Source organism: Cataglyphis hispanica, chromosome 14, assembly GCF_021464435.1.
Source record: "Cataglyphis hispanica isolate Lineage 1 chromosome 14, ULB_Chis1_1.0, whole genome shotgun sequence".
Classification (NCBI taxonomy): domain Eukaryota; kingdom Metazoa; phylum Arthropoda; class Insecta; order Hymenoptera; family Formicidae; genus Cataglyphis; species Cataglyphis hispanica.
Genome location: NC_065967.1, coordinates 2,969,997 through 2,989,857, shown reverse-complemented (window position 1 = coordinate 2,989,857; position 19,861 = coordinate 2,969,997). Strand labels below are relative to the sequence as shown.

The 19,861-nt window shown below is 36.2% G+C and overlaps 3 protein-coding genes across 10 annotated transcripts in view; 2 read left to right on the top strand and 1 right to left on the bottom strand.

Annotated features, from left to right (window-relative positions):
• Positions 1 to 10,020, top strand: part of LOC126854584 (uncharacterized protein DDB_G0284459-like) — a 30,232-nt gene extending 20,212 nt beyond the window's left edge. For 2 of the 5 annotated variants that reach the window (XM_050601490.1, XM_050601488.1), the window contains exons 2-5: positions 7,061 to 7,453; positions 7,606 to 8,285; positions 8,401 to 9,502; positions 9,584 to 10,020. In XM_050601490.1, coding sequence (XP_050457447.1) covers positions 7,061 to 7,453; positions 7,606 to 8,285; positions 8,401 to 9,502; positions 9,584 to 10,006 — 2,598 coding nt within the window. In that variant the 3' untranslated portion in view covers positions 10,007 to 10,020. Of the gene's footprint in view, positions 1 to 2,752; positions 3,154 to 4,858; positions 5,106 to 7,060; positions 7,454 to 7,605; positions 8,286 to 8,400; positions 9,503 to 9,583 lie in introns of those variants that run through there. The other 3 variants (XM_050601491.1, XM_050601492.1, XM_050601489.1) reach the window with 3 other exon arrangements.
• Positions 10,021 to 11,421: 1,401 nt separating this feature from the next.
• Positions 11,422 to 15,417, bottom strand: LOC126854590 (multivesicular body subunit 12B). 3 transcript variants are annotated; one of them, XM_050601508.1, is made up of 8 exons: positions 14,733 to 15,417; positions 13,079 to 13,222; positions 12,788 to 12,986; positions 12,552 to 12,696; positions 12,271 to 12,348; positions 11,836 to 12,184; positions 11,709 to 11,759; positions 11,422 to 11,638 (listed from the first exon to the last, which is right to left on the bottom strand). In XM_050601508.1, exons 2-8 carry the CDS (start codon positions 13,202 to 13,204, stop codon positions 11,603 to 11,605), a joined length of 984 nt encoding a protein of 327 aa, XP_050457465.1. In that variant the 5' UTR covers positions 13,205 to 13,222; positions 14,733 to 15,417; the 3' UTR covers positions 11,422 to 11,602. The 3 variants fall into 3 exon arrangements, with proteins under 3 accessions (XP_050457465.1, XP_050457466.1, XP_050457464.1); XM_050601509.1 differs by having other exon boundaries at positions 15,095 to 15,416; XM_050601507.1 differs by having other exon boundaries at positions 15,002 to 15,415.
• Positions 15,418 to 16,151: 734 nt separating this feature from the next.
• Positions 16,152 to 19,748, top strand: LOC126854591 (terpene synthase). Of its 2 annotated transcripts, none has more exons than XM_050601510.1 (7): positions 16,152 to 16,468; positions 16,577 to 16,731; positions 17,465 to 17,609; positions 18,069 to 18,189; positions 18,280 to 18,419; positions 18,506 to 18,604; positions 18,798 to 19,748. In XM_050601510.1, the coding sequence occupies exons 1-7, from the start codon at positions 16,409 to 16,411 to the stop codon at positions 19,053 to 19,055; spliced, it is 978 nt and encodes a 325-aa protein (XP_050457467.1). In that variant the 5' UTR covers positions 16,152 to 16,408; the 3' UTR covers positions 19,056 to 19,748. The 2 variants fall into 2 exon arrangements, with proteins under 2 accessions (XP_050457467.1, XP_050457468.1); XM_050601511.1 differs by having other exon boundaries at positions 16,158 to 16,468; positions 18,506 to 18,608; positions 18,823 to 19,748.
• Positions 19,749 to 19,861: the final 113 nt, after the last annotated feature.

Below are 19,861 nucleotides of genomic sequence, written 5' to 3'. Positions count from 1 at the left end.
AAATTCTAGTAGTATCTCGAAATCACGACTTTGTATACTATCATTCATGATATCTCATTCCATTATATAATTGGGTCGGTATAATATTATACAAATTATTTTTAATTATTATTGTTTCATATGTTATTGTACGTTTTAAATTTTTATATGTAGTTCGAGATCGAAAAGAATCTAAATAAAAAGTGAAACATTTTTTGCGTAATTTAATTGGCTTTAATTTGAATTTTATTTACGTTATCGCTGCTTAGCTTGCGATATATGCTCCTTGTATTTTTTTCTTTCAATTTTTCTAATTAATCATCGAGGCTATTTTTTCTTATTTTTTAACGATATTTATTTGTATAAGCTATGTTTTGACATACATTTTTTCGTTACATTGTTCTTCTTGGGCCTAACCGTGCACGGTAAAAATATGTAGATAAATCTTTTCGCTAAAGTAGGGCGATTTCGATAGCATAGATACGTCAAACGTGAACTTTGTCACGACTTTACAATGTCCACGTGCGGGCGCGATCGTTGCGAGATCCAGGTGCTCACCTTTGTCCCGTTATCGTTATCGCCGTTATAGTCGTGAAAACAAAGAGGAATTGTCAGCATGACATTTCTTTCGCATGCGAGCTTGATATCATTGAGAGCGAGGACTATTTACGATGATACCATCATCCTCAATTATCATTATTGTCACATCTCGACTTGGTTTTAATTTGAACTCACCGACTAAATCGATGTGAAATTAGGCAAACGGTTTTCCCGCGATTTACGCCAATGTATAACTCTTTGCGTGTCGCAAACGGAAAATTAGTGGAATTAAGGCCAATGTGAATTAGACTTGCGATCGCCTTCACCATCGACCTCGATAGATGGATGTCGGATTTCCCGAAACTCGGAAAACCGAGTCAATTTTGCGGGACTTGAGCAGATATATGTTGACGCAAATATTGTGTTTTTTTTTTTTTAATTAAATTTCCGAATTTTATCGTAACTTCGTTCAGTCCTTGGACTGAAACGAAGAGATTTCGCGTTCATGATTTTAATCCATAAAGATATTTTACATCATAAAACTTTAGCTCGCCGCTTAGATAGTGAATATCGAAGCCTCGTGATAACGATGTTGTCGTTGCTCGGATACCAGTTTTATAGACTGACCGCAGTTTCTAAGGTAACCGGGTTAATAAATCGATAAGGCGCTAGAAAAGAGGAAAAAAATTAATTCTTTATTAATTTGTAGAAGAGTATTCGGATTGCTAAGAGAAAAATCAAAGTTACGTAGGTAAATGATATTAGATGCAATGAGAATAACTCGAATCACAGAAAAACGAATATTAGACGAAATGCAATGCGATGAAAATGAGAATTTGACAATTCGAGAGAAACTAATTGCGAAGGCGGTTTCCGCAAGCGAGAGAGAATGAAAAAGTCTCGACAAAGCCATTAAGCGGCAGTTGCACAATCTAGGAGCTAGGAGATCAGGCGCCGACCTGTAGAATCTTGTTTTCTAGGACAATTGCCATTCCCGTGCGTTTAACCACAATTGTACATTTATCGAGGCAAGATCAAGAACGGCTACCCAATAACATTCCAACGATAATGATAGTTTACGTCGTTGATAGTGATAACCGCAGATACGCATACAACATATTTCAGAATCGTTGCTCTTTTTATCTAAAATATCCTTTATCAATTTAGAAGTGATATAATTTTAATAAAAATTGAAAATGTATGTGTTTTCAAAAATATAATGAAATATTAATTTTCGATGAAAAGTATCTAAGACAAAGATGTAAAAAATTGTAATCAATATTTCAGTTTTCCATGAAATTTAGATAAGAGAAATTTGATAGTTTAGAGACAGTTTAATATTAGCAAATAAACAGAGATTTTTTTTAAGACGGAGTTTTCTTAAAATTTATTAGACAGAATCGTACTAGAGTTTTTATATTTTTCTTGAGAGATCTACATCTCTTTTTAATCCGTAATAATTTTCGATAAAGAACATCGAACAAAGGATACAAAGTGTTAAATCCAAGTCAGCTGAGCGGAGCCACGAAGCTCGCGTTTCGTATTTTATTCGAGAAGGGACACGTTTCGCTCACGTTTACATTACGTATACGACGGTCTCATCGGTGGTCCTACCTGTTTCCGTCTGGGCACGTTGGGCCGACCGTGTAAGACGCACACATACACGCATACTTGCACTACGTGAGGCAGACTTTGCATCTCTTTCTTTCCTTCGCTTATACCTGCTTTTCTTACTTTCTCTTCTCTTCCCGCCTGCCAACTTGGTCCAGGGCTGGATTTAAGTCAATTAACGTTCAATTTCTCTTCAATACAGTCGGGATGTTCCACGAAATGTAATAGGAGAAGAAAATATTTGTTATAATAGCGAATAATTTCTATAATTTAGTCTTATATTTACAACTCGTGTACATATAATTTAATATTTATATAATTTAATATTTGCAATAATTTGCAATCATATTTATGCATTTAGTTTTATATGTCTTGATTTTGCTTTTACTATACTTGCTTACAATAATTTAATTCTTTTCGCAATGTGAAACTGATAGAAAAATAATTTCTTGTCTCTATCATCTACGTATAATAATAGCGTATTGTCGTAAGTTCTTTTACATACTTTTGTATCGTGTTTCGAGCTCTGGCTTTGAAAATCCGAGCCTGAATGGCAATAGTCTCCCTTCTCCATCGCTCGTTGCTGCCTCGACAGCGAACCATCGAGCCATCGAGTGTTCGCCGACCAGTCAGAGTCGGTCCGTGGCCTAAGCTCGTCTTGGTTCGTGGGTGCCTCGCTTCGTCAAGTTTTTCTCGAGTGTCTTCTTTCGCGAGCTCGTTCTTTAAATTCAGGATTTTTTTCTTCGTATATGTTTATTTCGCGTATGTCCGAGATGTGAAACAGGCTCGCGCGGACACACGGGCCCACGACGTCTCCGATAAATTAATCGGGATTCGCCGGGCCCCGAGGGGCCTGAGACAAGAGCCCGGAGCACGCGGAATGCTGCCGCGCGGCCAGGTGAAATTCGGCCGCGCCGTTGTGGTGTGCGTCATCGAGAGCGATGTAAAATTCTTTGCGGCTTTTATACAAGTACAGTGTGTAGAAGTGTCCTAAGATAGTGCGAGGAAGAGGAATTTCAGAAGGTAATGCACGTCCACTTTATAAGAGTGAAAAAAAGAATATAAGATAATGTATATACAGTTTAAAATATTTCTAAAATAAGAGTTTTTAATGCACTTAGAATCGATCTACGAGTTTAACATCTTACATATATCGTAGATATATTTGCGGACTATTTGTTACGTCAATTTTTATTTTATAATACGACAAGGCTTATCGCGATTTTTTTTTGCAACATTGTAATCTTCTTTTGAAAATATAATTAAAAGCAAAAGGTTTCATCGATTAATTCATTCTTTAATCGGATAATTATCGAAAAATCTGACATTCCATGACCGTCTCCTTTGACATCATTCGACGACGACACCTGGCTGATCTTTATACGTTTCGCAGTCAACTCCGAACGGGAGGGAATTGCATATGGCGAGCAAAACAATGCGAATGTGTTGCAGCTGTTGCGACGTGCGCAATAAATGCAGTCCGCATGTAACGTGCCAGAGAAAGTGCATTCTCTCTCTCTCTTTTCATTCATCGGATGCCACGCGCACGACACCGAAGCGTGATGTCAGTGGCGAACCGCTTGTCCGGAGCAGGAATTGCGCTGGATTCTCATCCGCACTCTTTAACGAGCATCTTTCCTCCAGTATATCTACATCCGTCCTCTTCTATGCCGTTATCACTTCGGCGGGTCCGGAACCGATGGGCGGCCGAGATCGATCGCGAGATCTCTCGCCTCGATCGCACAAAGGCGGATAACTGTACCGACCCCCGATCTGTCTTGGAGTCGACTCGCTTGACCTCCAATCGTGTGCACCGTCAACCGAAAAACCCGTTGTTCGGGGAACGGAGAAAGTCGCGCAGCACACTTTTTTTTGATACGTATTATATTATACTAACGAGCTCGTAAATTTTCGTAAGCTCGCAATCTGATTCGTGGACGTGGAAGGGATGATAAGAATCTGGAGAACAAGCGGAAGACTTACCTTTTCTCTAGCTACGACATTGAAAGATGAAACGAGTTCGCGTGTCGTTGTGTCACACTTGTCTTCCTGCCGTACCGTCAACGTTCTTCCTGTTTATGAGTGCCTCCTCTTCAAGGAGCTCTTGCATCAGCGTGAGCTTTTCACGGTCATTATATTCGCAGCCGAATTGTCACGAGGGATTATTGACCGACGTCGAGTAATGATTGTTAATTATTATTTTTATTACTTTTTTGAGAAATATATGTCGACGAGACTTTATAAATAAATGTTGAGATTAGATTTTTAATTGAGGAGAAGTAAAATCAAAGTTTCTATAGCAAACGTAGAAAAAGTTTCAGAGTAAATCTTGATTAAATTTGAAATAAAAAGAAAATCTTTTTGTTGTAGATATGAAATTTTGTTTGAGTCTTATGAAATAAACTTTTACTAAATCATAATAAAGTAACATTGACGTGAAACGATTCCATTAAATATCTGATAAAAATATAATCGCGAATAATACTAAAATAATACTAAAATTTAATATAAATTTTTATTATATATTTTTATGCTATGTGTTATATGTTGACATGTTGACATGAGAGATCTTCTATGCTTCCTTATTTATACACAAGATAGAATACAAGAGTCATAAACTACTTTTATATCCATGTGTAACCTTTCCAAATTGACAATTTTCCGGAATATATAATTTACAAAATTTCAAAATTTTATTGTGTAAAAAAATAATTATTTCCATTCATGCAAATGTGTTTGTTTCACTTTTATTTCGCGTGTATTTAAAAAAATCTTTTTCCGCAGCTGTTTTGTTCGTCTCTCTTGGAGCTAGGGGCGTATAATTTATGGTCAGTGCCAACAGCCTGAGAAACTCCCGTCCCGATGACTCGGTAACCTTGTAATCCCGGCCGGTTCGTGGCGGAGCTTCTTAAGAATTTCACGGAAGGATCCTTGCGCAGGTTCCTCCCGTTAGCGTTCTCCTTCAGCGAGCACAGGTATTTCGAGCTCGTGCGTTTGTTTCGCCTCTGCGTGAAGAATGTGAGGCTGGCGATACGGGAAAAGCTCCTATGCTGAGATTAATCAATCCGCATAAAAAATCATTTAGGTCGGTGTGTATTAAAATTTATATTCTTAGAAAAAGGCCTTTGTTTCAATAAAAAAGAAAAAAAAAAAAAAATAAGTCTTACACGTGAGTATCCGAATACATAGAAACACTTAAAAAATAGACAGATTATGCTGAAATATCACAGAACTTGGGATTAACGCAATTTTTAAATTGGCGTGTATCGAAGTCTTCACAGGAACGCGGTCTAGTCGTCTAAAAATTACCTGCTCGTTCGTTAATTGAGGAGACACGGTCTCGTTCTTCTCTTTGTGATGCGATTAACATCTGGCGATTTAATTAGATGCAGCTACGGCTTATCGATTTAAGGACGCTGAACGTCGAATGACTACGAGGGGTTAAATAAACCAAGAAATTCGCGGGAGATGGGGGGAATGTGTCTCGTTATGTTGCAGTCGATATATCGTATCCGTAATCCAATATAAAACGGGAAAAAGAGGCGCGTGCATCGAGCCGCGAATAAACCATGCGTAATTGCGGCTTGCACTTTAGCCGCATCGCCGTTATATCGTCGGCTGCGTTAAATCGCGACTAGCGGAAAGTGCCGCTTTGCGATTTCCTTTTCTAAAAAGCAAGCTTTGCCGCATAGAAATCGTAGAACCGTAATTTCTCTGGAGAATATTTTTTCGACAGGCACAAAATTTTAAAAACGTGACGAAAAAAAAAGATGCAGATATAATTTAATAATTTTAAATGCAATTTTTTGTTTCTTTGCTCTTAGAAAGATCTTTAAATTTTAATTTACATTCAAAAGAGTTTATAAATTTTTACTCTACTAATATCCCGCCAATCGTTGTTTTATAACTTTCTTTTATGGAAAATTAATTCGGCATGCATATGCATTGCAGAAGCTGAAATCTAAAATCATAAATTATGTAGGAAGACAAGAAAAAGAGAGAAAAAAATAAAAATGGAAAACCTGAAAAAGAGATTCAGATTCCAAAAATAAATTTATAATCTCGTATATATGTATATATATATATATATATATATATATAAACTTTATTTTCAACTATCTAACACTTTTGAATTTTAAATTTTATTAATTTTATTAATTTAAATCCTTTGATTAAATTATTATTCGGATCATTCGCTAAAGAATCTCATTAATTAATGCTAGCACAACAATGGGACTCCATGTTATATCGTGTATGACCCAAAATGCAAACGTCTCTTACTTTTGGGCAGTCAAGGCGTTAAGTTGAAAAGTGTTTACCTAACAATGAATAGCCGTCGTTCGATAAAACGACGACGGATCACGATTTACCGGTTCTCCGTGGCCAGGTCAAGTCCTTCCGGTTTTAGAGTCGGTCCGATCTCGGACCCCATTTACATCTGGACGAACAAACGTGGACGTCTCTCTTTCTTCGAGTCAGTTCAATTGAGAATCTTCCTCTTTCGTTCACGTGAAGCAAGGCCGAAGCTGGCATTGTTCATCGATTTTGCGCAGACGTTGACGATATTCATCCTTCGTGTCTGCAATGCATGAATAATATCTCGTTGCAATTTGCATTGAGCAAAAGCTGTTTATCTTAAGAGAAATAGAACGACATAGAAATTTAGAAAAAAAAAAATCTCTTAGAAAAAAGAATTAATTTTATTAGCGTTTGATATAAATATAATTATTATAATTCTTTTTGTAACACTTAATTTATATCTTTAAAATAAAAATTATTTAACCGTTTAATATTTTCATAAAATAAAAATCAACGCTTCATATTAATAAGAGAATGTTAAAGTTCGATATTATAGTGATAATCTTTAACGTATGTGTGTGCGTAGAGATTTTCTATTCATGTGAAATGTTTTTTAATTCGTGTTTTAAAGATGGAAACCGAAGTCCGGACGCTCAAGCAGGAACTGGCGCGCACGCAGGATGCTCTAAAGGCCGCCACGAAGAAATGTCGGGAACTGGTGAGGGAACTTGATCACCGCATCACTGATCACGAGTCCGAAAAGATTCTGCGGGATCAGCAGCTCTCGAGGATATTGCGGGCGCTGCTGTACCTGGAGGCGCGACTCAAGCAGGAGCAAAAGTCAATCAGACAAATGCTCTGCGAGAAGGACAATGTTATTCGAAATCAGCAGCTGGAGATTACCATGCTCAGGCGGTACATGAAGAATTACATTAAGGGCAAACGTGATCGGACGATAGCCACTGATGCTAAGACAATCAACGCCAACGTTGAAAAGAATCTGCAGAACCTCGGCGATTTACAAGTAATTTGAAAAAGAAAAAACAATTATGCATAATTAGCGTACAATTAGTCTCTGATTAATGTGAAAAATGAGAGAATGAAAACAATTTTTACACTCTACATTTTCTATACATTCAAAACTCTTCAACTAACTCGCACGTTAATCATTTCCAGGGAGAGACGCTGCAGGAAAGCAGTATCGGCAAAGATATCGCGAGCCTGAAGTGCGAGATAATCACGCGACTGAATCCGACATCTGGCATCTTGGACGAGCTGAATCGCAACAGCGTGAGAAAGACACATAGTTTTGCCGGCAGTGATATCTCCAAAGCCAGTTTAACCAGCAGCGAGAACACGGATGCGTCTATCATCACGACGACGACGGAGGGCAGTCCTTCGTTGCTCAGCACGGAGGGCTTCTGCGAGGGCGAGAGTTCGGATGTGTCGCCTGGCTCGACCCTGAACAAGTGCTCGAGCAGATGTACGCCGACGACAGTGACCGACAGCGAGAATGAAACGACCATGATCGCGAATGAAAACGAAGAGAACATGATAGAAGAGGGCGATACGACGATGACGAAGAGAAGGACGTCCTTTCGCAGGAAGAAGACATCGTCCAAAGATTCCGATGTGATAATTGAAGTAGTTAATATCGCGAGGACAGAAAGCAAGGATGACGGGATGGACTGTAACTTTGTCTCAGAGGATGAGAACCAAGACGTAAAGATGAATAATCAAGAAGAAAATAACAAGGAACCGATTTATGTTAATGCCTACAATGAAGTGAACGAGAGGAATCTACAGCAGACCGAGTTGTTGAGGACAGAAGATGATCATAGCAACAATAATAGTGTGTACGTACAAACAATTTTTTCTCAATTAGAAGATACTTTCCTGAAATATTTATACTATTATATCCATTTTATATTTTCAAATTTTTAAAGATAATCCCTTTTCAATATTTTCTAGCAGCGAGGTAAAGATCGAGACACCCGAGTTAACAGTAGAGGATACTAGCGGTAATTGGTATAGCGATCCTGACGAAGACCGATTGAATGACGACGTGTTTAGGCATAGCACGTATCGACCAAATAGTAATCACAACTCCGTGCTGGAGTGCGTGAATCAGATCTTGCTGCAAGACATGGAGGAGGAGGAAAACTCGATGCTGTCAGTACCGCGCCGGTTCAAGCATCGCGGCAGGATCGTACATTTTCAGCCGGCTAGATTGTCCGATATTGAATCAGTGGGTTCAGAGATGGAGAGGAGAAATTCTGAGGAATCCGCCGTGGACAGTAAGGATTCTCCTCCGAGAGAAGAGGAGCCCGTGGAAAACGAGACGAGCGCATCCGAGGATGAGTTTGGCATGAGAATCGTTCAAAAGGAGTCGGATGACGATTCCAAAGACGACTCCAAGGCGATTCCGCTGGTCATCATCGAGCCAAAGATCGATGTCGAAGAAACGAGAAAGGCCTTGGTAAAATCTCAACCGAATAATCCTCCCTTAAAAATGGAAAGGATCGAGGAGAAGACTTGTCTGCAAATGTCTGCACGAGGACTAACCATTGCCAGGAACTTGGATTATGAAGACATAGAATCGTTGCCGGAAGTAACAATGTCGTCGCCGACGCCGCCCAGGACGCCACCGGCATTGCCACCAAAGCCACAGTTTCGCAATAATACGTTAATCTTGAAGAAGATCCCGAGTCCGTCATTTCTAATCGACGAAAAGAGACAGCAAGACTCTACGGGAAATGTGGATTCGAAAAAAGGCATTTTGGGACTGGTATCATCGAAGGCGGCGAGAAACTTGAACTTGGAAGAAACAAAGAATTCGACCAAAAGTTTGACGAGAGAGACGAAAGGTCGCGAAGGCGGTGGATTCTGGAAGAATAGATTCAATCATGTACGCTCGTCTTTTCAAGTGAGACAAAAAGAACGAGATCAATCAAAAAATGCTGCCAGAGTCACAAACATCGTTCGGCATTTCGAGGAGTTCAAAATCGGCGATCCTGAAGAACAGGTGAAAAATAGAAATCGTCCAAAAGAACGCCACAGCGAACTCGATCAGGTAAGATCTCTCGCGGAAAAAAAAATGTAACATAAGATGTTTCGGGAAAAGTTACTAATTTCTCAAATAATTTTTTTCCAGGATTTTGACATTCGGCAAAATTTTGAGGAGTTCAATTTGGATGAATGCGATCTGTCAGACGATCCCGATCGGCCTGAGGGCGATGGATCTGAGAGATTAAGCTACAACGGAGTCAATAATGTCGATCAAAACAGCGTCGCCAAAGATAACAACAATGTTCCTGCTATCAATAACAGTAATAGCAATGGCGAAACCGGAACCACCGGATATGATCACTTCCTTGAGGCAACTGGCCTCAGCAACAAGTCGATCCTCACGCCTTCGAGGCTGCTGAGCAACCATAAAAGTATGCTGAAACCGAAGGATGTAAAATATAAGAGCAGAATTAAGGCTACAGCAGTGCTGGAGAGGCATGGGGTGCAAACGACGGCTGGCAATGCTACGACGACACACGTAAGACACTGGACCGGCCCGTTTGTCTGACGTCTAGCCAATGTCCTGCCGGGCAAAAATATCTTTCGTCCCGCCGTATCGGCCGATAACTCACCAGTAAAGCCAAAATTCAAAACATCCTTTAATTCGCTAAGGATTAATTAAATATTTTGGGCTGTTTTTATACATGATGAATGACTCTCGTGTTTGAAAAAAAAACGCAAACTAAAATTTTAAACAGTATCGTGATTGAGAAACAGAAAATCCTTAATGAAACTATCTAGCAGGTAGAAAACCACACAATTTCGTTTTCTATCTTATTCTAATATCGTGTAAAATAACATAAATTATACGATTTTTATTGTAACATCTATAATATGCACATCCGAGTCCTTTATATAGATCTTGAAGTCATACTTGCAGTGATTAACTTATTTGATCTTTTCTCATAAGATGTTAATATGTTGTTTTAACTATTTCTGCTGTGAAATTATTTATAAGTCTTTGTAATCTATGAAAAAATATGACTTATCTCGATTTTTTTGGTATGATACTTTTATTTATAAAAATTGTTATCTCGAAACGAGAACTATTATATCTTTCATTACCTTACATGATTTTCATTTAATGAATGCGAAGATATGTTTGGTGGTTCACTTCTCACCCACGTCATCTTTTATTAAAACTATTGTTTAACATACACGGGTACTATCTCTCTATCTTAAATTACGTTCGCGTACACGTGTGATGATCGAGAGGAATCTTACCGTAAGGTACAAATTTAATATTAATATAAGAATAGAACGATGAGAGGTTTTAATTGGAAGAGTAGGGTCTAACGTCGCGTTTCGTCGACATTTCGAAGACATGATTTTTTCCTCAATACACAATCATATATGCTTTTAGATGAAATTATATAAATACAAATGTGAGTATATAAAGAAAAAATATTGTAATATATATTTTAGTAACATAAAAAGAAGGGAAAACGGGAAAAGCAAAGTTTGATGAAAAAATTGCAGGTAAACATTCGAACTTCCGTATAAAAAATAGTATACATATATCGCGTCAAAAAAATAAAAGAGGAGAAAATTAAATTAAATAGTTTCGTAATGCGTACTCTTGCCACGCATTCAGATTTTGTATTCAACGCTAAATATGCGGCAAAAACGCGCTACCACTATCAATAAAGTTATTTGTTCGTGCGCACAATAGTTTAAAAGCGATATACGATATTTGTGAGATACGTAAAAGATCTCTAATTACAATATAAATTTCTTGCACGTGTGTACATAGTTTTTACATATATAATCTCTACTATCTGTCTAAAAAATAACGCAAGTCTATAAAAATATGACAACGCTATCACCGGTATCAAAATGTAAACGTGGGGCGTGAGAAGAAGAAACGCGTACATCGAGTAAGTTTATCTTATTATCTTCTTAAGAGTAGTACACAATCCCCAATTTTTTAAGCGTCATACGGTCTTTATTCTCTCGCGCGTTCGTATAAATCATTCGTTCAGGCACTCCATTTACGCTTGTTTGGCTAATATTGTATCGGATACAAACGTGTATGAATATAACGGCAGGAAGGGCTCGCTCACGAAAACTCGGAAAGTTAGTTTTGGTACAAATGTCGCATTCTTCAAGTCTCCCTCTCCGCACGGAAGTCGTAGAAGAACTGCAACAAAGAACAAAATTGATTTATTTATCGTAAAATAATCGTAAAAAAGAAATTTAGTACAACGTACCTCTCTGTCCAAATCCCTTTGTGTCCACACTTTGATAACAGGAAGTTTGTTCTGTCGAAACAGAGAATATTATCAGAGAGTAAATTATAATGTTAATTAATAATTTTACCCAATTATCGGTACTCACGCTTGCAGAATCAGGATGATTAATGATAAGACGAGAATTAAGCGCGAACGGAACTCCATCGAGATCGGACGAGCCCGGAAGTGTGCCGTAAACGGGCATCGAACCGACAGCGGGCAGGGCGGACGTGGGCGGTTGAGGCGCCGGCCTCGTGGGCCTGATTCTCGCGTTAAGACTCAGTATTTCGTAATCTCGATCGCCGGACTCGTCATTGTCCTTAGCTGCGCCACCAATTTGCGGATAAATCCCGTTGATTGGTGGTTTTGGCGAGAACTTTGGTTTCGGGGGCCTCTCGGGGGCTGGTCTGTGAGGAGATCCGTTCGAAGGATTCGGGGAAGAATTTTGTAGTAAGCTAAAGATATATCGTAAAATATATAAGATGATATAGATAAGATTAAGATACGTCTCAGGCATTTAATGTAAAAAAAAATGACTTACTCTATATTAACATATGATTGTGAATCCGAGTTTACGATATCTACTGTTTTATAGCACACGCGAACACCGTTTATAACACTGAAAAGAAGAAAATAACTTAAAAATATTGCAATCTCAAGATATTGCATGAAATATTAACTCTTTGCACTCTATATATTTCTAATAGATGTAGATAATTAAATTACTTGAATGCTAAATTTAAAATCAACTACAATTTATATTAAAAATCCAAAGAGTTAAGAGCTGAATTAAATACAACGGCGATATTAAAAACAACATACCCAGCAGCGGAAAATCCAATAGGAGCCAATTTGGAGTCCTTGTGGATTATCCTACTGCATATTATAATATCCGTTACTGCTTTTGCGCACGAGTTCTTATTCCTAATTTTATAGCACACCTGTTTCTTCCGCCAGGCCTTTTGCCCTGCAATTTATTTTTTTTTCAAAAGATTTACAAATTTATATATTTCATAGATAAATGTAGCAACGCACTAAAGAGAGAAAGAGAAACTTACTCGAATCTATGGTATACGAGATCATGTTATATCCTTCCGGCGGAGTGTCTCGTTCGTTAATCACTACGATATCTTCGACCACGCAACCGGGCGGACCTTCAGTTTTCGAGAAGCAGATGTATCTACCTTTCTTTTTAATGAATAGACCGCTTTCTCTCCATAGGTCGGCGTCGGTATCCTGATCATAAGTTCTCGATACCTTAATGAAACACAATACCGTATCTCTAATTATCAGTGATAGATTGCCCATATCAGAGATAAGTTAAGGATATTAACATATCGGTGCCGTACCACTGTGAAATTCGGCGGGCACTTTTCTATGTCTTCCACAACGCTAATGGCAGTTATTGGCCTGTCATCCGGCAACACGGCCGACACCTGATGTACCAGCATCTTACAGCTGGGCTTCTTTGACATTTCTGCGATCCCAGATACCTGTCAATTCATTTCCTATTAGATTTGGGACAATTCTCCGAAGAGAAATGGGTCGATAAATCATAAACAATTAATGTATCTATAAATACAGTAAAGCCCCGTATATATCTCTCGCATTATAAAAGAGTGTGCTACTTCCTCTGTTGTTAATAAATATATTATATCGGTTATTAATCACGTTAACAGAAATTAATTCATAATCATCATTACAATGGCCATTGTCTAACGCTTATCGCGAGGAAGTTTATGCTTGTCGATTTAATTAGATGAATTAGTCGTAAATAACAACGCGTTGTAAATGCAATCGCCTTTTTCCGATGTATCAGCAAAACGTTCCAAAAATATCAACATATGACCGACATTCTCCACTCCACGAGGTTTCCGAGCGCGAGGCAATCGACTATGAAATACTCATTAATCCGATACGATGTAGCAAACTGATTGAATTCTTCGGTTGCATCTGTCTTGCATTCTCGATTTGACTTGCAGTTTGACAGAATAGATTCATTCATAAACGACGCTCCCAAGACATTCTATGTCAAGACGGCTCGATTGTATTCTCAACGAAAAGATCCACAAGCTTTCTACGTGTTAATTAGCAGTACGATAATGATTAGCCTCTCTCGAATAAATGACAAACAAGGAAAATTCATCCCATCTCGGTGTAAAATTCCATCGGCGAACGATTGTTTCGAATAACAAGCGGTCGATGAGCAATCTAGCATGAATTAACAAGAGACGGGCGAAACGTAAGAGGAAAGTAAAGTGGAACGTACGGCGTGTTCGTGGAAGAATGTGCCGCTGCATTAATAATCCCGCGAACATCTTATAAATGGTTTCTTTAGTAAACATGCTTCCCGACAAGTTTAAAATTAAGCTCGATATCAACGGACGGATCTTCGCGGAATTTGTAACGAATGAATTGTAGCGAATTAATAACGATGAAATATTATTTCCTTGTACTAGAGAAGCGACTGCTTTCTGCCATTTCTCTTCCGAATCTAAGAAGAGGTCGAATCTACCTACGTAATGTTCCAATACTACAAGTAAACAATGATACTTGGCTCGCGTTAGCATTTTAGAATTAGATCAACAGCAACGTGTCAGCCGATATTTATGAATCGTCTAAATGGATTTTAATACGCGGAAAAAACGTCATATAAAAAACATGAAATTTGAATGAATGATAGAAGATAGGCCAGTCATTGTTCGCTGTCGCAACGCAGAAGAAGAGCATGATGGAATTCTTACGAAACGATGACAATCGGGAAATTCCATCTCATCTGTAAGATGATTCTCGCCCGGGGATAATTAATTAAGACTTTCGCGAGGATCTTTTTCGCAACCATTGTTCGCGCAAAAGAACAAAATCTTTGAACTGCGGCCACATTTAGCGTTGACGTAAAGTACTTGTGGATAAACATACGTACATATATATATATATATATATATATATATATATATATATATATATATGTACGTATGTTTATAAGTGTGTATGTATTCTTACTTTCAAAATCTTTATCTATATACTTGTATTGAAGAAATAAAGGTCAAAAGATTATATAATAATCAAACAGATATATAAATATCAGACGATAGTAGTGTAATAGATAAATGCTAGACAAAACAAACACACGTAATGTCACGAGACACAGAGGGAAGAGCGCAAAAGGGGCCCGTGGGGAACCGGCGCGATCGGTCCAAGGGCGTGCTCGAGAAAAGGGAGGTCGATAGAAAGATATACTAGTAGACGACATATGTATGTATGTATTGTACGTGATGCCGCCACTCTTCCCCCTTTCGTAGATTATATTAGACGTGTCATCGGCCGCGCGACGTCGCCTCTCGAAGCGCTCGATAGAGGTTGACCTTCTCACGACGCCGACGTTGAAACCTTCGTCACGTCTCTTCTTCCTCCTCTTCTTTTTCCTGTTGTTCACACGATCGCGCACTTCGCGTTAACGACGATGCGACGAAGATATGACGCGAGAGCGCGACTTTTTCCACTGGCGCGCATTATATTTCGGAGCGACCGACAACCGGGATGACGTCAATCGACGTCGGAGTACCCACGCCACCGTTATCCGGCGATGACGACGACGCGCCTTACGAAACTGTCCGAAAACATGCCGAGCCGAGCGCTGAGCGCTGTTGACTCTGTCGAGGCCGCCGAACTCCGACCGGGCTCACATATCACACAGCGAGGAAACCTTGTCGCCTCGATGTCGCGCATGCGTCTACGCGGCTATGTTACGAAGCAAGAAAATAATGAAGAGAGGATACCATAGAGCCCTCATGACGTAAACATCATAAACGAAGAATCAACAACTAATATCAAATGACATCAACAACTAATAACAAATGACGCATTCAATCAAATCTGTCATGTTACGTCATGTGAGTTCTTGGGTTCTGTTTTTTATAGCTGAACTGGTTCAAAGCTGCATTAGTTCAGAGTTCAGAGCTTATCTTTCTCTTTCTAATATGGAGAGAAAAAGATAAACTCTGAACTAGTGCAGCCAGTTCAGTTGTAAAGAACAGATCGCTTATATCATATTATATTGTGCGAACAATGACAAATGATATTAAAAACAATAATTGTGTAACATAAATAAAATTGCGAGAAATAAAGTAATATTTTATTTGCGTTACCAATGGTATATACGTGAGATGAATATATAATAAAAAAATTCATAAAATCATATGCCTTTCGAGAAATTTATTTTCTCACGCAAATAAAAAAGTGAATAGATTAATGAGGCTGAAGAATCAACGTTAACAGCAGGTGAAGAGCCAATTATATGGAGTATAATATAAATTATAAATGATACAATGACCTTTAATTTTTTCTCCTCGTCGCTCGTCGTACAAATGTCCTTTCTCTCCCCCCTCCCCGCCCGTACAAACTACACTCCCTCCAATTACAGAGACGGTGGGATGTGGGATGTGGAATGGTGATGGTATATATATCGGCGCGATGTGCCGGGTGCGGATCTGTCTACCGACTGTCAAGCAAGAATCAGCTGATTTTAATCGGTGCTTTTATTACACTTAACGATTGTGTCGCAAGTTACTCTTTCACGCTGATCTTTAATTGACTGAAAGATTGTACATACGAGATATTATTCTCTTTGAAATATTATAATTTTTTGGGAAAGAGAAGTACTTTTGCGAATCGGAAGCATGACGAATACAGATGAGAAATTTTATTACTCTTTGAGCGGCGATAAACAGGAAGATGAGGTTAGTCTTTATGATAAATTTTTTTTTTTTTTATTGATCTGCAATGAGCCAATGATTTTGATGACTTACAAATAATCAAAGACTAAAAACTTACATGGTTTTTCATAGAAACTATTGGAACCGATTAGATACATTCTCCAAGTTCCTGGAAAGCAGATAAGGGCGAAATTAGCCCAGGCCTTTAATTACTGGCTAAAAATATCACCCGACAAAATAGAAGCAATAGAGGAAATAGTAACTATGCTCCATAACTCCAGCATCATGTAAGTTTGCATTTTATATATCAGTATGAAATTTTATATATTTTCCAATTGCATACTTTTCTAATTCTCATAATATGTGTATTGTATATGTATAGATTGTTATATTTTATCAACATAATTTTTTAGCATTAGTATTATTTATTTTGAGATGTGATTTTATTCTTTTTACAACATATTGGGCAGCAATTTTTATTATTATTATGTTATATTTAATTTATATTCAAAAGCCAAATAACATCCATTATTGCCAAAAATTTTAAGTCTTGCATAAAGTCAAAATAATCTAAGAAAATTGATAAGAGCAATTTGAAATTTGACTACAATTGTAAATATTATGTAACTCAAGTAAAAGTTTAAAATTCCAATTTAATCTTTATATATTTATATCCATGTTGAAGATCGACCAAAAAAAACAGTCCAAAATGTACACATGTACATTTTTAATAAAATTTGGCAGTACTAAGTTTGTGCATATCTTAACTTTTATCTGTTAATTTTCTCACTTAATTATTCTTGAATCTATTGCTGTTATCAAAATAACATTGATGTGACTTATCTTATCTCAGTATATAATCTTTAACTTTTACTACATTTATTTTCATATTATATTTACATGTAATTTACATATAAAATATATTCCATATATAAAATTGAATTTACTTTAATTAAAAAAGCAATTCTCTATATATTTTTATAAACTTGTTTATATATTTTTATAAATTGTTTTTTATAGAATTGATGATATTCAAGATAATTCCATTTTACGAAGAGGTATTCCTGTTGCTCATTCTGTTTATGGAATTGCTAGCTCATTAAGTGCTGCAAATTATATATTATTTATCGCTTTGGAAAGAGTTGCTAACTTGCAACATCCTGCAGTAAGTGATACTATTATAACAACTTCAAAAAAAAGATAAAGTAAAAAATAAAGTATATTCTAGTCTCATTATACTAACAAAAAAAATTAAAAATAACTCTCATTCTCTTTTCTAAGTGTTCAAATAATGTTTTTAAAAGATACAAAGTTCAAATGCAATCCTTGAATTATATCTATGACATACATACTCTGAAATAAACTGAAAAGAATTTAGTTAATTTTTTGTTATAGGGAAAATAAGAGTACTGCTAAGACTTCACTGTAAAAAAAAATTTAAAAAATATAAGTTTTTATGATATTTAAAATACATTTATAGATAGAAAAAATACATTTTTATGATATTTTAATATACACAACACAATGCTCATTATGAAAAAGCTCATAAAAAATTAGCTTCCCATTTACATGTTATGAAATATAAATTGTGCTTTTTTTTTATTTTTTGCCGCTTTTTTTTAAGGCAACAAAAGTGTACATGGAACAATTGTTGGAACTTCATAGAGGTCAAGGAATGGACATTTTTTGGCGGGACAATTTCATCTGTCCAAGTGAGGCAGATTACAAGACTATGACAATAAGAAGTAAATGTTAATACTTATATATATATATATTTCTTTGTGAAATTAAAACAATTACATATGAAAAAATTTAAATATCAACTAATTTTGCAGAAACTGGTGGTCTCTTTAACTTGGCAGTAAGATTAATGAAATTGTTCTCAACTTATGAAGAAGACTTGTCATCGCTAATAGCCACTTTGGGTTTGTACTTTCAAATACGTGATGATTATTGCAATTTGTGCCTTGGTGAGGTGAGTAATAATATATGTGACATTATTTACATTATTACATATTACATAAATAAATTGAAAAGAATTATGTTAATTTTTTGTTATAGTATACCGAAAATAAGAGTTATTGCGAGGATTTGAGTGAAGGAAAATTCAGCTTTCCCATTATTCATGCGCTTACAACGAATCCTGATGATAGGCAAATAATAAGTATCCTTTATACAATACTTTTATATAGTTTTTTTTTTTTTTCATTTAAAACAAAAATATTTTTGTTAATTATTACACTTTATTTACTAAAAAAATGTAAACGATCTCACACATCATACATATACATATCATACACACACAAAAAACATTTTCAGAAATTTTATAATTTATAAACTTTATTATATATAGGTTTCCTTAATAATGCCTGATAAAGATATTTTGAGACAACGAACTAAAGATATCGAAGTGAAACGCCATTGCATTAAATTGTTAGAAAAATTTGGCTCTTTCAAGTACACAAGAAGTGTCCTTGAAGAGTTGGACATGAAAGCAAGAGCTGAGATTGAACGTTTAGGAGGCAATCCGTTTTTGATAAAAATTTTAGATGAACTCAAAAATTGGGATACCAAAGAAGCACCTAAAGATCTTTTAACTGGAACATTTTAAATTTAAGACAGAAAGATATATATGTCAAATTTGTATATTTCTTTATCATTTTATATAAAACTGCATGTTTTCATAGTGCAATGATCTGTTTTTGACAAAAGAAAACAAGGGATGATTATACATGAAAAAAATGATATATGGAACAATTAATAAAAAATTCAGAATAAAATTTTTTGATAGGAAGCTTTATTTTATGAAAAGAAACGAAGTATTATAAATAATATAAGTTTATGCATGTAAAGTAAAAAATATTTAATATTATATTTTAATGTAAAAATTGTGGTCTATTTTTGTTGCGTTTTAAAAACTATATTGTATAAATGTAATCATGATTTCTTCTTAAATGTATTTTAAGTTTTTAATTCTTCAAACGCTGATACTGTTATCACTCCTGGAATTCTCAAAATAAACTATTGATTTCAATGAATCTTTTTAATAAAAATCAAGATATATATGACAAATCTAATAATCCGAGTGATCAAGTTATTACCACAGTCAATCCAATATTTATATTGCTTGTTTGAAAAGTTTGAAAAGTATTTTTTAAATGTGAGCTTCTTTCATATTCATTTTCAAAAAAATCTTTTACTTTTTGACTTATTTCGATTTATTGTTTCACGAAAAATCATACCCTTGCTAATTGTACTATTAATAATGAACTAGTACTATGTTAATATTATATATTGCGAATTATACTAGAACGTAAAAAAGATCCTGTAAAAATAAAAGCATAGCAATTTTTACTATGTTAGGAAAAGCTATTCAGTCTGTGATATTAAAAATGGAAATATTTCTTTCTCTTGTAG

Coding starts and splice junctions, on each gene's coding strand:
- LOC126854591 (XM_050601510.1), top strand. CDS start 16,409: ATGACGAATACAGATGAGAAATTTTATTACTCTTTGAGCGGCGATAAA. Junction 16,469..16,576: donor GCGATAAACAGGAAGATGAG/GTTAGTCTTTAT, acceptor GGTTTTTCATAG/AAACTATTGGAACCGATTAG. Junction 16,732..17,464: donor CTCCATAACTCCAGCATCAT/GTAAGTTTGCAT, acceptor TGTTTTTTATAG/AATTGATGATATTCAAGATA.
- LOC126854590 (XM_050601508.1), bottom strand. CDS start 13,204: ATGTCAAAGAAGCCCAGCTGTAAGATGCTGGTACATCAGGTGTCGGCC. Junction 12,349..12,551: donor ATTGGATTTTCCGCTGCTGG/GTATGTTGTTTT, acceptor TCTTCTTTTCAG/TGTTATAAACGGTGTTCGCG. Junction 11,760..11,835: donor ATCATCCTGATTCTGCAAGC/GTGAGTACCGAT, acceptor CTGTTTCGACAG/AACAAACTTCCTGTTATCAA.